At 33.8% G+C, this 18,472-nt stretch overlaps 2 protein-coding genes across 2 annotated transcripts; one reads left to right on the top strand and one right to left on the bottom strand.

Annotated features, from left to right (window-relative positions):
* Nucleotides 1–160: 160 nt before the first annotated feature.
* Nucleotides 161–6,859, top strand: LOC113763811 (MADS-box transcription factor 23-like). The gene is made up of 8 exons (XM_027307756.1): nucleotides 161–342; nucleotides 3,201–3,276; nucleotides 5,217–5,284; nucleotides 5,388–5,487; nucleotides 5,630–5,671; nucleotides 5,947–5,988; nucleotides 6,085–6,254; nucleotides 6,381–6,859. Exons 1-8 carry the CDS (start codon nucleotides 161–163, stop codon nucleotides 6,499–6,501), a joined length of 801 nt encoding a protein of 266 aa, XP_027163557.1. The 3' UTR covers nucleotides 6,502–6,859.
* Nucleotides 6,860–7,160: 301 nt separating this feature from the next.
* LOC113759600 (protein BPS1, chloroplastic-like) lies at nucleotides 7,161–8,093 on the bottom strand. Its single transcript, XM_027302178.1, has one exon. The coding sequence runs from the start codon at nucleotides 8,091–8,093 to the stop codon at nucleotides 7,161–7,163; it is 933 nt and encodes a 310-aa protein (XP_027157979.1).
* Nucleotides 8,094–18,472: the final 10,379 nt, after the last annotated feature.

The following is an 18,472-nucleotide window of genomic DNA, read 5'->3' as shown; positions in this document are numbered from 1 at the left end:
AAAACCCCCTGGAAAAACCACATGCATGCACATGTATAGGGTCAGGAGAGAGAGTAAACTAGTCAAGAATCAAGATTACTTGCTTTTTTTCTGCTTTTTCCTTTTTAGTTTTTCTGTTTTTGATCGATTGGCAGGAGGTATATCTGCAGAATCACCACCAATGGGTCGTGGAAAAATCGAAATCAAGAAAATTGAGAATGCTAACAGCAGGCAAGTCACATTTTCCAAGAGGCGCAATGGGCTATTGAAGAAAGCTTATGAACTGGGCGTTCTTTGCGATGCTGAGGTTGCTGTCATCATTTTTTCCAACACTGGAAAGTTGTTCGAGTTCGCAAGTTCCAGGTATATGTCTGTGAATGCTCATGCACACCTTGGATTCCTCCTTTTTCCTTAATATCTGTGTATTCACTGTTTTATGTTTTTTTTTTCCTTTTGTTTTTGAGTAGCTGCACGGTTTCTTGATTTTATCGATTTTTTGGTAACTCACCTGTTCTATTTTTTTTTTTTTTCACTTTTAGTTCTTCAATTTCTATGGTTATGCTGCATATCTTTCCTTTCATGGGCTGTGGGACTTATGGTTATAATGGTTTATTAGTCTTACAAGAGTGTTCTGATCGTTTATATGCCTTATTTTCAATTTTTCCCCTTATCTGGAGCCTTGGATGTTTGATTGGAACCAAGAAGTACTTTGTGATGGAGAATTGTGCTAAATTATCACTTTTTTTTGGTCAAGTTTTAATTTCTATTAGTTTTCACTGTCCAATTGTTTGTTCTCAGCCTTATTTTCTCAAAATCTTTATTCAAAACTGATGCAAAAATTGGAATTTGAATATAAAAATATCTCCTTTATGTTACAGCTTCAAGGTATTCAATTTCTTTGATTTATATGACTACCACATAGGAATGCAGTTGAATGTTGCCCAAAATTTGTCTTTTGCTTTGCCAAATTTTTTTTCTCTATTTTAGTCTAGGATAATTATGCATCTATTATTTGTGGGAAAGTAAAGTGCATTCGAGAAGGGTTGATTTGTCAATGCTGCTTTGATCAAGGACTGAAATGTCATCCTCAATCAGATGGTAGTAATGGTTTTGATAAGTTCAATTGCTAGATTTCAAAATGAAGAAGTAAACTGCATTTATTTAGAATCCAATTAAAGTGTAAAACAACAAATGGAGGAGATGATGTTAGATAAACGCGTAATGCCAATTGACTCTTTTGTCGTAGCAGAAAGCGGAAGGCAGTTCAACTGTTTTCCACTTTCACCTCAATTAGTCTACATACAGAAAACCTTTTCATTTAGATGAGATTTAATATTATCGATTTTGTTTTCATAATTCTCATTTGGGTAACAATGAATGGTTAACGCTGAGCTTACTCATATGTATTATCCATTCTATTCATCAGTGTTCAAAGTAAAACAGTCTTCCTCTTAGTGCAGTCAATCGATTCCTGGTCTACATGTGAGAGTTTGTGGCTATTATCGGATTCAATGACATCAGTACCAACAAATCTTTATTTGTCAGCACTACACGTGTTGCTTCTCTGTTTCCGTAACGTTTTCTTGTGAGCCATACCTAAAGGGTCCACCAACTTTGCTGTCGCGCATTAATACTGATGAACTAATCCTTCTTCGCGCTTTTGTCTTTACTTAATTATGTTATTTCCTATTGCCTTGAGAAGAAACGGTTGATTATTCAATTCGCATAAAGCCAATGTGATTGTCCAAATCTAAGTGACAAGTTCTAGTGAAGTGTAATTACATGGCTTGCTGTTTTTCTGCTATACTCGTGTTGAGATGGAAAAAGTTCAGCTCATGGGTAAATTTCTTCTAATAGAACCACAAAATGAGACAGATATATTAACTGCTAGTAACCATCATGAACAGAAATCATAATTTTGCCATAGTAAGCATGGTGATAATTTATGTGTACTCATACGGCTTAATCCATTGGAGAAAAGGTTGAATTTGGTGAAGTTTAGCCCTTCACTTATGTCCAACTGTCAAAGTCAGTGTTATATTTTGTTCTCTACCTAAGGAAAGATATCCAGCTGACATATCTTTTAGCAAAGAGAAATTTTAATTGAATACTTTATTGTTTCTTAAATCTCTTGATTTAATTAACATTAGATAAACGATTTCTCATCTTAATGTGGGGCCTTGTTAGAGAAACAAAAGTTAATCTTCAAAGAAAATATTAGTGGTTAAGTTTCAAATAGGAAGTTCTGAAATTTATCAACATTAATGCCCTTCAACTAGTTCTTGGTCTTTGAATGTTTACTCATGAAGGCATCTACTCACAAAAAGTGCTACATGAGTCAATAATCTTTTTATGTTTTTATGTATCCATTCCAACAATGTGAGTTAGAGGGCAATCTCCTTAACCTGATGACAAAGTTTTGCCTAATGTCTGCAGGGGCTGTGTTTTGAAAATATTTGATTTAAACAAATTCACTCAAGTGTGCAGCATAATGTGTTATTGCAGAATTGTTTTGGAGGAAGCCTTCTCAGTTTTCTTCTCTCAGGAATACACTGAGATGACTATGATCTAGCTTTGTTCAGTTTGTGTTGAATTGGTTGTTTGATGTTGGTCTTGACTTTGTTTCTGATGCTCATATAATTTATCTGGCAAACTAAAATTGCAAGACTCCATTTGCGAATAATGTGATGTTATGCCTTGCATAAATATGTTGGTTGGTTGCTTAACAGTTATTTAGCTTGGATGTATGCTTGTGTAGAGATATGATAGAGATGAAGGGAAAGTAACTCTTCTTTTCCATGGTCATACATCAACATTAAAGTACCAGAATGGTCATGATACTGTTTGGCGGTTCAAATGACCTGCATTTATACTATTTTATTCAGCATCTTTGTATGTCTGAGACAGAAAAGGGTGAAAGAATTTCATTTATTTTTGCTAAACAATGAAAATCAGGAAACAACAATAATAATTTACTGCTCACATTATGGTCCTGCATTTTTCATGATAGCTGCATCAAAATTGATGACTTAGACAATTCAGAGACTGGGAATATAGCTATGCGGCAGTTAAACTACTACATAAGTGCACATGAATGCAGCATAATGTAGAACCTATTTTGTGCAGTATAGTTAGTTATGAGATCATTCTGCAGTACACTTATGTGATCTTCATTTTAGGTATCAGTATTGTCTAATTCATGTAGAACCTATTTTATGCAGCATGCCGCAGATAATTGCAAGATACAATAAATGCTTTGAACCATCTGATTGTGCAACAGTTGATCATCAGCCTGAGGTACAATACTCACATATCACCTCAATTCTATTTTTCTTTTCATCTGTTTGAACTTTTGCCTTCTTCAAATTTTGAACTTGTCTTCCCTCCCACAGCGATTTTGACAAACAAAGAGTAGATAGGAAAATTAGGATGTATTTTCAATTTCTTGCCCGCAAATAATCCTTAGCCATTCTTATTTTTCATGGTTGCTCCCTTGAATGACCAAGAAAATCATGATTGACAGTCATCCTCCTTTTATGGGTTTTGTTGCACCATACTTGGTTCTGCCCCTTCCTCAACCTGGAATTCTCAAAGACTCCATGACTCCTCAAATACAATGGGATTTCATCCCTGGTGAATCTTTGATGCTACTTCCTTGTATAATGTTATTACAAACTACAATTTTTGCCTAGAATGCAACAGATTAAGTATCATGATGGCGTCGTAACCATACTCTGTCTATACTACACATCTTTAAATTTCAAGAACAAATCTTAGTTTGCAAAAGAGAAATATCTCCCTGTTCCTCTTTTCAATAATCTAGCAGTCTTTGTCTTGCGGACAAGAGGTAACATATTTGAAATCCTACATAGTGCCAAAGGTCATGGAATCTCAGACAATGACAGTGATGCATTTTGTATAGTCTCCATGGTTGTGCTTATAACTGTTAATTCGACAATAAACATTAACATCCCAGGTAATCTATTGCATCAATGATGAAATTAAACCTTTACATCCATAGATTGACATGGCATTGGTTAGCAGCCCAGTAACTGAAAATTGTGAATCTTATGTAATTACAAAAAGAAAAAGAAAAAAAAAGCTTTCTGTAATTACAAATATTTTTGCTGATGTACTGTTAGACAATTCTTGTTTCATGTCATGAGATGGGGTTAGCCTTAAGTTGAAGATGGCTCCATAAGAAACCACTGCATCAATAGCTTAATATGTTCTGAGAATGGCTCTTGGATATCACTACATGTATTTGTGAAGACACATAGAAGGTCTCCACCAGGGCATACATGACACAATAGTGAATTACAGAACATGTAATGTTGCTCAAATTACATGAATCTTGTCCTGTCAGCTATTAAGGATGGATGGCTTAAAGGTTAGTATTTTAGATCTGGCAGAATTATGTGGCGTTGTGATTTAGATGAAAGAGGAATGCCAACTAGCAAACTTGTAATAGGAGTCATTGCAGATTGTTTATGTTGAGCATCTGTAGTCTTTGTTTAGCTTGCGTACAATGAAAGTTGCCAATAATTTTCTTTGGTTCCCTTAAGTTGCCTTCTAATGTGTCCAATCTTCAGCAGCAATTTAGAATTTAGGTATTATCAGAGAAAATGTTAGGACAATACACTATTAGTCAGAAATTAAACTTGTATTATGTTTATACATGCGTGGACTCAGTTCATCTGGTGCCACACCATACCTATTTGCTTATGAGAAATTTTCAGCTGTCCACAAAGCATAGAGATGATACATATTTGTATTAAGAAACAGGGAAACTAGGCCACATATAACTTTAGGTCTTGGTTGAATACTTTCTCATATATTGCTGATTGGTGTCCAAAGGGAAAACTGAACCTACAGAAGTAGAAAATCAGAACATCAATACTCAAGTTACATGCAAATGATCTTTTCTATGGTGTTAAATTATAGATCCAGAAGACAATGATGAGATCTGTCATGTAAGAAATAGCTGTATTATGGTTTTGAAATTGATGATTAGTTTTTCAGGACAGGTATGGGTTCTATGTACACTCAGAGGTACACTTTTTCATTTCTTATGTCATTTATTGGATACTTCGTCAATTGTGACCTTTTGAGCTTTTATCGTATAACATTGGAAACCTTTAAGAAAATTAAATGAGATTTTAGTTTTTCTTTTTCCACCATTAAATTTGAAGTTATGCTAGAAACTTTAAGGTTCTTGATGTCTCTCTTATTTGCAGCCTTTTCAAGGACCTAAGGAAGAAGACATTCTCAAGGAGGAAATTGAGAAGCTTAAGCTGAAACATTCGTAAGTTTTTGTCGATACCTTCTATCTGACTCATTGCCTTATAGTTTACTGAATCTAGGATTGTCACTATATGCTTTTTTATTTTTATTTTTATAACTTATAGGCAGATGTTGGGAAAGGATCTTGATGGTTTAGGTCTGAAAGAACTACAGGAGGTTGAACAGCAACTGAATGAGGGCCTATCTTCAATAAAGGCGAGAAAGGTTGGCAGTTCTCATTTGTCTGCAATTTGATATGAAACTAAATGCTGTGGTAGAAAGTGAAGTTTCAGGTTCAGCATATTGTCAACAGTTATCTTCAGTAGAACCTTTCTGAACTTTTATTCATGTAACACTTCATTTTCAGGAGCGAATGCTCATGGATCAACTTGAGCAAGCAATGATGCAGGTATACCAAAGTATTTCAATTTTTGCCTTCTGTGGATTGCTTATTGTACAAGTGAAGAGTCTTGCATGTACCTTCTGTTATTTGAGAGGAATAAACATTTAAATGTCATTAATAGAATGTAAAACCAGAATTTGGAAGATTGTTTTCTGTTCTTGTACTCCAGAATTTCATTTTTCATTTTCTTTGCTTATCACAGAATTATATTGAAAGATTTTCTAGAAGGAAAGTCAGACACTTTTTCTTGTTAATTGAGTTTGTGCTGTTTTCCTGTTTAGGAGCAAAGGACTTTGCAGGAGAACCAGACTCTGCGCACGAAGGCAAAGAGCTTTCTTTGATTCATTAGATGGTTGTTTGAACTTAATGGTAAATGATTTACTGTTGACAACTTTAATCTGGTGTGATACAAAATGCAGATTGTGGAGCTTGAACATTTACTTCCATCAAGTGGGCATCCAGCTCCAAATTACATTGACTACTATCCAGTGGAGAAAGCAAACATGCCTGCTAAGGGCCTTACTGCACATCCTGATAAAGCCTTAACCTCAGTTGAGAATGAAGATTCTGATACCAACTTGCGTTTGGGGTACATTGCTTTTGTCTTTCGCATTTCCATTTATGTAGCTACTCTGCCTTCCTTTTGGATTACCAGAGTTTTTAGCACCTTGTACTAGAAATTGTAGCTGAAACGTGTCTTGCGTATCTCACTCAGGCTCTCTTCTGGAACTTTTGAGAAGAGGAAGGCACCTGAGGCAGCAGACTCTGGTGCTGTCGGTGCACAGAAACGGAAAAGGAGAACCCGTAGCAGTACATATGGGAGACAGATCAATTGATTATTTAACCTTTTGCTACCTCCCTTTGTGATAGGAAGAAACAAAATAGACATAATGCAGAAACAACTTGAGCTATATATGTAACTTTTGGATAGGCGCATGTAGTTTGGCCAAGAGTTGCATGATCCTTGGAAAGCTTAAAACATTATCAAAGTAATGAAACAAGTTTTCGTATTAGTTGTCTTTTTCTGCTGTGTTTCCAGTCTTTCTTATGGGATGAAGCAGCTTTGTAGCCAGTAAAATCTGGATTTCCGCTCCTTTTCACTGTCCTGATGTTCTTTAATTTGGTTTGAAATCCCCATTCAGGCAAATTACATGCTGGTTTGCGCCGGATTCGAGTGCTAGTTTTCTGTCAGTTTGTTGATTTCTCTGTTTGGGCTGTTGGGTTGATGATGTTTAAGATTAATCTGTGTCTCCAACTCGTTACTTCTCCCCTCAATATGCTCATTTGCAGTGAGACAAGCATAGTTTATTCTGCCACGCTAATTTCACAAACGGACTAGCGTGATGAAATTGAAAATTGAATATTATGAGCAAACCTGATTTACTTGTAGGGGCGTAGTGTGTGTGGGTGTCCTGTGTTTTACAATTTGTGAACAATACATATACATACAGGTATGAAAACTTAAAAATGATTTGTACAAATAGCCTAACATCTATCATTTCTTGAGTCGAATAGTGTCGAGCAATTTATTCCTTGCCAATAGAACTTCAGAGAACAGGCAATCCGTCTGCTTCCCAATTTTCTGAAGCACCTTCTCAAGAACCTGCAATCTTCTACCTAATATTTCTGCAGCTGCATCTCCTTTTCTATGTGCTATCTCTGTAGCTAGCTCAGCTGCTGCCTCGTTAACCTCTTTAATTTCTTTCAACATACTCTTCTGTCTGATCTCTTCACTAAGCAAGGAGTCCAGGCTTTCCAATGATGGATCATGCAAGTTATGAGCTGATTTTCTCATGAGAAAATACGGCTTAACATCACTGCACAGGCCTGATATCATAATTCCAAACAGCCACAATCCAGAGCTTATCATGATCATCATAGCTTCATGAATTATCGATTCCTTGCGAGAACTGAACTGTTCTTCATTCCTTTTGATACCCTCCACTTTGAAATCATTTCCCAGGTCATTAGGCTGGATTTTCTGAAGATGCTTCAAAGCCAAAGAAGGCGAACTTTCGATCAGGCTTAAACCATGGGCCAACGCTAGCCTAGCCTGGCTTAAATGTGAAAGTGAGGAGCTTATTTTATTGAGCAACTCCAGCACATTCAAGCTGTGCTTAAGATATGCTTCAGATGCAGCAGCTTCCCACTTGCCGATGGGGTAATCTACATCCACCACTAGCTTAGCAAAAGCCTTGTCGATCATCGGTAACGCCTCAAGGCACCTATGAACCCAGGCCAAAGACAAGAACTCTGATCCAGGCTTGGCTTCCATCATAATTTGGCTTAATAATTTGGATACCTTGGATCGAAAAGCCTGAAAAGAAGCCAATAAGGCTTCTTCAGCATCATGGTTGGGGTGATTGTTATGATCCAGTCTGTGATGAAACTTGAGGGAACGACCTAGCTTTTCTACCAAGATTACCATTTGGCCAAAAGAAACAAATAGGAGTATAGGACCAAGAAAGCTTTGAATGAGGTTTTGAGGATAAGGAGTATGAGGGCTGGTTTATATTATCTAAAAGACTAAAGGCAATCAAGCAAGTTGCAAAAGTGGTTTTTTTATTGGCTACATTTAGCTGTAAGCTTAGCCAACAAGGGATTTTGGGATGGACAAAACCAGCAGCAATTGACAAATGTGATATAAATTCAATACAAGGACTAGATGTTGGTGGTCAAATGTGCTCATCCGTGTGCAACTGAGCAAGCTTTATTGCTTTTTTATGTGCATTGTCGTGTGCATTTATTGTTTCAAGTCGCCATCGGACACGGATTTGGCGACCATGGGGTCCATTTTCTGCTTCTGTATCACGCAATTTTGGGTCCGGAAAGAGAAAGGAAGGAGAACTTTGAATCATATCATAAACAAGTAGAAGATAATTGATTCAGGTAGCCGTCAGGAATGTCAATTAGTTATTAAAGGACGAATCGTGTGAATGGCCATTGTTTGGACGGTGAAATTATCCGAAATAATATTTCGTTTGTATCATAAATATATTTTTCAACTCATATTTTTATATTTTCAACCATCTTTTTATCTCACATACATCATATTATAAAAGTGCTATAGTAATTATTCTAAATAATATTTCAAATAATAATCTATCCAAACATAGTAGAAGTACTGGGAAGGGGTGAGATTTACTAGACGGGGTGGAATCGAAAACTTATATTTGAAAAATTTTACACGTTTGGAAAGTAAATATATGTATATGTGGTTTGGTAACTTTTGTAGTATTGAAATAATTAGTGCTGCAAATTTTACTAGTGAAGTAAATAATTTTCATCTAAAGTGATGGCTAGTTTGGGATTAAAAGTTCTGGATATCTTATTTCTTTCCACTAAACTTATTGCAATTATACACGTCTTTAAATAAAAACATAATGACCGTATTTGGATAGGTGATTATTTGAAATATAATTAAAAATAATTTCTATAATAATTTTTATAATGTGATATATGTGTGACAAAACGGTGACTGCAAAGATATAAAATTGATTAAAAAAACATATTTACAATGCAAGTGAAATATTATTGGATAAAATTTTCCAATCCAAAGTATTGCTCTCGTTCTCTCCCTCAACACATGCGTGGATTAGTTTACTCTGGAATACAATTCTTGCCTCAGCGCTTTCTTATGGCCTATGGGCTTATAAAATTGTTGTTCAAAAGCAAGTAAAAATATAGGATAAGATAAAGTTGACGGTCTAAACCAGGCGAAGCCCAAGTCGACCGATGAGCTTAGGGTTTTGTGGTTGAGAAATTTCAAGAATTTCAACCCTCATCAATTATCACATTATAATATTGTTTGTTAAAGAAGACATTATAAATGTATCAAAATTTGTAAGAATTATATAAATAAAACACAAAGTAAATTAAAACTCAATTGGACCTACCTCGTTCTTGAAAATATCGATGTTGAATTCTTTAACATAGGGCTCCGCACATCTGTCATGACCCAACTTCATAAAATGGTAATTCTTCCAAAAAATAAATTAATAAAATTTTATGACTTCAAAATTACTCGGTAAATTGCAGAGAAAAAGATTTAAATTTAAAGATCATTAAAATAGCATGAATTGCTACACTATCAAGTAAAAAGGCCTCTAATTCAATTATAATTGTTATTTGACTTTGATTATTCAAAAATGTTAGAGCAATAAATACAAAGCTAATGCTCAAACTGAAGAAAATTAATTAGTATGGCCTAAAAAGTAGTACTCCCTCTGTTTTACTTTGAGGGGCTTGTTTTACTTCTTAATTTGTTACAAATTATAGTCCACTTCTCAATTGAAAAATGTAATGAACTTATAATTTTTTTTAAATGTCCTTATTTAATGTAGGTTGTTATTGAGTGTAATCTAACTTATTTAATATAAAATCAATTAGTCATACTTCATTTAAGGTAAGGGTATTTTAGAAAGATCGTAAATTAGATTTATTTTTTCAACAAAGTAAACTAACTTTTCTTAAATCGTGTGAAAAAAAAATCAGACCTATCAAAGTGGGATGGAAAGAATAATTCATCAGTTGTAAGTGAAGCTTTCATGGTTTTGTGATTCAATTGGAGGATTAAGGCCTTCACTACTTAATTAATTCATATCTAAAATGTTCTAGGGTATGATAATCCTCAAATAGCCATATGTGTATGTGATTAACGCGTCTTAATTTAAACCTTCTATTTAAATGCACCTGATTATTATAGGCTTTATAGCGTGTCTTAATTCATACCTCTTATTTGATTCCACTGATTAGTCAACCAAGATGCACCAACAACTGTTTCCACCATCCCCCAACGCCCTATAAGGCTTCAATAAACCGCGTCTGTGGTCCGACACCAGAATGTTCAACGCCCCCATTTCGAAGCCCATTGTGATGTAACAAAACCTCTTTATTAAAGAAAAAGCCCAAGCCCAAGTAGACGGAGTATGGATGTGGAGCTTAATATTAGCGCAACTTTCCCATTACACTTGGTCTTAGCCGAAAGGCTTCTCTATATATTGTGCAGTGTCGTAAAAAGAAATTATGAGTTTGTTTGGATAAGAGTTTATTTGCATGATTTATTTGAGATAATTACTGTAGCATTTTTTGTGATGTGATGTATGTGAGATAAAAAGGTGGTTGAAATTTGTGAAGTAAATTTTTTTATTTGAAATTATGTTTATTTGTACCACCGACGAAGATCCTTATTGGTGCATTCTTATTGTCCAAAATAGTGGTTTTTCAGCAATGAGTTCAAATTGGATAGTAGATTATTTGGAACGTTAGTTGGAAAAATTATTATAGCACTTTATGATGTAGTGTATGTAAGAGAAAACGGTAATTAGAAAGATAAAAATATGTGTTGGAAAATATGTTTCTAATGCAAATAAATAATTTTTGAACAAATAATTACTATCCAAACACACCCTATATATCTTGTGTGAAAAGTTAGGGCAAGGGGCGGGAACGGTTATCAACCATTCTCGGATAGTATATAATATTAGTTGAATAAGTTATAAGATAAGATTGACTACTTGTATAATTTCGTAGCAATTATGTGATATTTCATTATTGTTCATGTAGTCCTATATATAATAATTGTGTCTTTAGTATGAAATTTTACAAATAATTAACCATGTCTTACGGCCTGTTGCTGAGATGTTATAGCATTCATGAATGATTTTATTGACAAACATTTCTACCTCTTATTAGAAAAGTTGTTGTGCCAAATAATTTTTGTCGTTGAATAATCGGGATAGTATAATCTGGATTCATCACATTTGTATTTTATCTCGTTATTATGTTCAAATCATGATTGCAATAATTGTTAGAGATTTTAAAGAAGAGACTAAAAGACTATAAAAAAACCCGTCTTTTGTGTAGGGGTAAGATGTAACACAAATTTGATTCCAAAAACTAGGCTTTATCATTTACACAACTCAAAGCCAACTGTATTTGGTCTTTCAATTTGAAGGTGAACCCTTTCGTCCTATGAGCTGCTAAAAGTCGTGTATACTATCGTTTACCAGCAAGCTAGTGAAGTGAAGGGAATAGGATCGACTTCTTTCAGCACAAATGATTTTTACTCTACCATTGCTTTCCAGATACACAAGCTAATAATGCAAAAATGAATAATTATATAACTTTCTTTCTTTCTTTTTTTCCTAACGGTGACCTATAGACATAGAACATTCAATTTACCAGCACACAATCAAAGCTGTTCTCTAAATTCATTTTCGATTTAACTTCACTCTTCTACTATATTAAAACTCGCACGGGCCATTGTGAATGGGTGCCCATTTGACACTCTATCTCTTCTCCAATAGATTTGTTCTCCATTTTCTACGATGCACATTTAGATACATGATATGTGTTTTCATTTTTTAGAAAAGGACATGATCATTTTAAATTTGATTAATCCGAAATTTTTGCCTTAGTTGTTTTCTCGCTTATTTAATAAAAGTCTTGAATCTTGGATTACTAATTGGTGGAATGGTGGGCAATCCGAAATGTTTTCGAATGATATTCAAGAAAAGAATATTCTAGAAAAATTCATAGAATTAGAGGAACTTCTCATCTTAGACAAATTGATCGAGGACTACCTTTCCTTGAATCTTTAGTACTCTCACAATTTATCCTAAAAGTTAGAAAACAAATTATTAAAATGATATCTTAACATAATTCATCCCTAACATATAGTTACTCTCATGAAATCTTGTAATTGAGAGCAAAAAACTACATAAAAACAAGATATTATACTTTAAAGTTGATTTTGATTCCTAATATCAAAATGATATCTTGCCATAATTGATCCCCAAGGTAATAATTACTCTTATAAAATCTTGTGATTGAGAGCAAAAGACTGCATAAATACTTTGAAGTTGATGTTGATTCCTAATTAAATTTATCTTATCCAATGTCTTTTTTCATTGTGAAGCATAAATTTTATGTTTATGTTTGAAACAAGTTCAATGCAATTGATAAATCTAACTTTGTATCTTTAAAATGCAAGATTTCACTAGATTGGTTTTATATTTTCAAGAACCTGAATTTATATGATTTAGTTATATTATATATTATATTTTATAACTCAACAGTTTAACCATTGAACTGCGATTGGACTACTAACCCACTAAACTATTTCCCTTATCAGGTTGACGACCAGGTTGGTTTTAATAACTATGCCTCCAGGTCCATTTGTCACACCAAGTCCAAGGCACGCCTTCAAAATCCATATCTAGCAATTCATTAGTGTTTATGAAGTTTCTGAAATCTTTAAAGCTATTTTCACATCTTTTCCTTCCTCTCCAATTTTCCCATCTTTTTTGTTAAAAATAATATCATTCGTGTCTCCCCCTAGTCCCCACCACCCCTCCCCACCCCAAACTTGCTTCCTTTTGGTTAGCACTTACCATTCTTTTCTCAAAAAAAGATCATTAGCACTTGTATGCACACATACGCACCGCCAATCCAAATTGACATCCTTATCAGCAATTTGAAGTCAATAGTTAAACTTGTGAAAAGGAATTTTTTGGAGCACCAGCCAAGCACAGGTGGGTTCACAACAAATAGATTGTCAAATTAACCCATTGTTTCAACTTTATTCATAAAACATTTTTTTTTGTTTTTGATTTCAAACAAGAAAAATTAAAGAAGAGGAGTGGAGTTTAACAACCTCTTTGAGTTGAAAAATTGTCAAGGGCTCTCAGCACCTCGACAATTCTGCACCAGAGTCTCATCGAGAATTGGAAGCCCTATTAAGAGAGGGCTTCACACCTCAGACACGTCTATAAAACTCTTTCCGTGATCCTACTTTTCTTCTTTAATTCCATCTCCCTATTACTCAAACCATTTTCTTCAATTATGATAATATTCCTTCTTTTTTTTAGATCCTCTCTTAGTTCTGCATTAGCACTATTAGTTAATGGTTTTTTTCTCTACTTCTTGAAAATGTATTTTCTAGCTTCTTCCCTCTTTTTATTTTCCTTTATAATTTCCTTTGTTATGGTTTTCACTCTTACTAATCATCACATTTTCTTTGAGTTCTTTAGTTTTTGTTTTACTGTTGAAATCCTTATGCCCTTTGCCCTTCTCTTTAGTTTCTGTATCTCCATCAAGCCACATATGATCATAGGTGGTTTCTTTAGGTTCATTCAATTTGATCTCTTTCTCTTAAAAGGTATTGGAGGAAGAGATTGTAAATGAGAGGCTTTGGGTTCAAATCTTCCCACTCAAACCATAAAAAAAGTATTAAAACATTTAGAAAAAAAGGCATTAAGGATTTTGATATGTTATCAATTTCCTTACCCTTAGCCATCTCACCCCCATTCTTATCAATTTGCTTTCTATTCCCTTTCTCTATACTCCACTTTTTTCAAAATGGTTTTCACTGTATTTCTCATTAGTCACCAAAAATTTTTCCTGTTCATGTTCATTAGGTTTATAAACTTCCTGTTAGGATCCAAGCGCGGAACAAACAACTATTAAGATATCAAAAACACAACAATTTTATAATAAACAAACTATAAGTATAAAAGATAAACGACACACAAGATTTAACGTGGTTCGACTCCATCATTGAGTCTACGTCCATCGAGAGAAAATTTGTTCTTTATTATGAGAGAAAAAAACCTATACAAGGATACAACTTGAACCCAAATCTAATTCTTGTATACCATCTCTTATCTCCTAAGAACTATCTTTCACTCCACATATAAGGATATATGTTGCCCTTGTGTGTCCATTGTATGCCTCTTGTATAGTATGTCAACCCATCTATTTATAGAGAATATTATTTGGTCAAAAATTAAATAACTACAGGAAATCAATACCAATTTGTAGGCTGGTTCAGAATAGAAAATAACTCCTATTCCTAAACTCATACAAATAGAAAATTCCTTGGTTACTACTTCAAGTAACTAAAACCAATTAAAAAAATTAGTTATTTCCATACAAAATAAGAAAACCTGCCTAAAAGAAACTAATCTAATTTCCCAACAAATCTCCACCTTGGCGAATATTTCTTTTAGCAACCATTTGCCTTCAACTATCAAATTGTATGGTACCAAACTACACATCCGAATCAATGTAGTCTTGACATCCAATTGATTCAATCAACAAATGAACATGTGTAGTTACCCGGAATCTAATCACCTGTTAACTCGTGAGAAAGTGTTTCAATTTACCATTTCCGTTCGTAGGATTTCTTCTTGCCATCACTTGCAACTCGGGATTCATTTTTTGTGAGCTCTAACTATTGAGATAGCCAAGTAATAAAATCGCCATATTTCTTCCTATTCTTAGGACTATTTCGTTATGTGTGGTTTCCAAAACTCCACCTGCAACATAAAATTCGTAGCTATCAGAGTCTTATAGCATTTGAAAATTAGACTCCTTAGTTTCCACCACCTAACGAACATAATCCAAATCTAACAACCATCTGAGATGAAATATCAATTGTTGGAATTGTGAGAAAATCTCCACCGATTCACGTCCAAAATTAACATTAGATTTCACCTTTTTCTCGACCCTTGAATCACCTATCTAGATTTATCATTAAGTGTTTTATGCCTTTTCGGCTTCCCATTCTTCACCATCAATGCTTCTTGCTAAGCTATTGAAACAAGGATATCAACCATTAAATTGTTCAATTGGCAATAGCCATCAAATTACTTGATCTCAATAGTCAACCACGATTCAACCATAAGCCCCGCTTTGATACTATTTGTTGGGATCCAATTGCCTGTAAGCAGCCTAGTTTTGCAATCAAAATCTGATACCATTTGTTGGGATCCAAACACGAAATAAACAACTATTAAGATACCTAATATACAATAATTTAATGATAAATAAGTCACAAGCATGAAAGATAAATGACACACAAGATTTAATGTGGTTTGACTCTATTATTGAACCTATGTCCATGGGGAGAAAACATATTATTTATTATGAGAGAAAAAATCTATACAAGAATACAACTTAAATCCATACCCAATTCTTGTATATCATCTCTCATCTCCCAAGAATCTTCTCGTACCCCATATATAAGGCTACGTATTGTTTTTGTGTACTATTGTATGCTCCTTGTGTGTCTCTTATATAGTATGTCAATTCAACTATTTATAGAGAATATTATTTGGTCGAGAACCAAATAACAATAGGAAACCAATACTAATTTTTAGACTAGTTCACAATAGGGAATAATTCACATTCCTAAATTCATAAAAATAGAAAATTCTTTAAAACCAATTAGGAAACTAGTTACTTTCATACAAAATAAGAAAATCTGTCTAAAAGAAATTAAACCAATTTCCTAATACTTGCCACCCTTTACTAGTTTTAATGGCATTGTGAAAATCTTTTGTGTAAGTTAGCATTAGATTTTTCTAAGTGTTGTTTTGTTCGCTAGACAACATATTCTTATCGTTTTCATTATTTCTAGTTCTATTATCATTCCTATTAGGTTGTTTCCTGTTATGGCTTCATAGAAGCTAGCCCTAATCCAATTCCCATATTGAGCCTCTTTCCGAAAAGTTAGTCCCATTCTGATTATAGGTCCTTTCATTGTGTCCAACAATACCACAACAATAACAAAAATCAGGACACTTCTCATACTTAAATTTGACCCAGTGTATAGAATTATTAAAGCTTAATCAAGGTTCCTTTAGTTAGGGGCAAAGAAAGATCTATCAACTAAGATTTTGAGATGTTTGCCCTCTTTACTCCCTCCAGGTGGAATTATAACGTCGCTAACAGCTGAGAAGATGCTGCATATTTTCTAGCCAGCCTCCATTTAAGCTAATGCAATGGTAGGTTCCAACCTAAAGCCATGTCAGTGTTTTGTTGAAGTTGCCTCATCATCTTCCAATCCTATTCTCCACTTTAGCAGAACCTGCAACTACCCATGTTATATCCACAGTCTCTTGTTTAGTGTTCTTTCCATCTAGGTTTGTTGCTGAAAACAAACTTGAACGTGTTGGCTCTAATCTCTATTACCTTGAGATTTTTCAAATGCATCCACATATTGTTCGCGATGCTTCTAATGCCTATAACATTAGCAATCTTCTTACCCTAGATCTTTCTGATTAGACTTAGGTTACAGTCTTCAACTCCTTTTTTTACTTCATCTCCCTCAAGGTAGATTTCACCTTGTTTTGTATTGGACAGTGTGAATCTCCTTATTACCTCTTCCAACCTCCCCATATTCTACCATAGATCCTGTTAGTACAAAAAATCATGCAGTGGAAGTAACTATATCATGTTAAAATATTAGATGATGAATAATTGATAAACCAAGAAATAAACTCACAATATCAATCGAGTTGTGGACTTTGATTAGTCACAAAAACATGAAACAAAAAAATAAGAGTGCCACACATCTTCCCTGACAACGGTGCGAAAAGCTTGATGAGCACGAGGTATGCATTCAAAATTAAGTTGAATCTATAGTCCAATTTTATATTTCTAAATTTCTAAATGCACTACATATGATTTTTCGCAAGTATACGAGTCAAGATTGAATATAGGGTATTAAGGGTCGAATCCATAAGGAAAAATAGATAACTACCGACACTACTAAAACTTCTATATTATTTAAACTATCAACAAATTGAAGAAAATAAAACTAAGATAAAATATGCAAGAAAATAGCAAATGAAAGCTTCTTAGGTTATGGTATCCTTAACTAATTATGGAGTACAATTTTTTTTTATCATTGATTACTACTATTTTGGTTAACTATGGCGTAGTTTCTATATGCATACGAAACTTACCTCATAGTGAATCAACTATACCTATAACTAATCCATACCTAGTCTTTTGGTTATGAAATTAGTTTCAAGTTCATTATCTCTATTAAATTACATGTAACAAGCCACCAAATCTACAAAGGTGCACCTCTACTCTCGTGAATGTACTTCATAGCTTTAGTACTTCTTTAACCTAGTGTTTAATCCCAACTTTTATGCACATTTAACACCTTAAGATTATAATAATTAATGGCTAGTTAATCATTATTAGATAAGCAAGAGTACTAAATAACTTGCTCAAAATAATAGCATTAGATAGTCAAGAAATCAACACAGTACAATTATAGAAAATTCAACCAAAATCCAAGGCATAAACTTTAGAAACATATAATGAGACACAAATTCAAACTTGTATTATAACTAAACATGAAATCCAATACAAGAGAGAAAGTAGTAAAAGAGATATCACCCTTAACACATGAGATCAAACTCTCTATCTTGTTCCTTAATCTTCATCCAAATTTAACTATATATAAGAAATGGATGAAAGTAACTAATCTAAACTATCCTACACTACTCTAATCTAAAGAACTAAGAAATTGGTTGAGAACTACGTTTTTGTGATGTTTTTGGACAAGCGCGGGAAATGCATATAAAAATTAGCTCAATCCATAGTCAAGTTTTATATTTATAAATTTCTAAATACCTCACACGTGATTTTTTACAAGTATACAAGTCGAAATTGAGTATAGAGTATTAAGATTTGAACCTACAGGAAAGAATGGACGACTACCCTCACTACTAAGCCTCTTCTATTATTTAGACAATCAACAAAGTGAAGAAAATGAGATTAAGCTAAAATGTGCATGAAAATAGCAAATAAAAGCTCCTTAGACTATGGTATTCCTAATTATTCATGCAAGTGTAATTTTTGGATCATTAAGCACAACTATCTTGGTTAGTTATGGTGTAATTTTCTTATACATGTGACATCTACTCTTGTAGTGAATTAACTGTACTTATAACTAATCTATACCTACTTTTGCGGTTATAAAATTAATTACAAGTTCATTACCTC

This window comes from Coffea eugenioides, chromosome 2 (genome assembly GCF_003713205.1).
Source record: "Coffea eugenioides isolate CCC68of chromosome 2, Ceug_1.0, whole genome shotgun sequence".
Lineage (NCBI taxonomy): Eukaryota > Viridiplantae > Streptophyta > Magnoliopsida > Gentianales > Rubiaceae > Coffea > Coffea eugenioides.
Note: the sequence above shows the minus strand (reverse complement) of the source record. Positions and strands in the feature narration are given on the sequence as shown.

Excerpts from the sequence above, each read along its gene's own strand:
- LOC113763811 (XM_027307756.1), top strand. The coding sequence starts at position 161 with ATGGGTCGTGGAAAAATCGAAATCAAGAAAATTGAGAATGCTAACAGC. Across the intron at positions 5,672-5,946 it reads TTGAGCAAGCAATGATGCAG|GAGCAAAGGACTTTGCAGGA; the intron begins GTATACCAAAGT and ends TTTCCTGTTTAG. Across the intron at positions 6,255-6,380 it reads GATACCAACTTGCGTTTGGG|GCTCTCTTCTGGAACTTTTG; the intron begins GTACATTGCTTT and ends TATCTCACTCAG.
- LOC113759600 (XM_027302178.1), bottom strand. The coding sequence starts at position 8,093 with ATGGTAATCTTGGTAGAAAAGCTAGGTCGTTCCCTCAAGTTTCATCAC.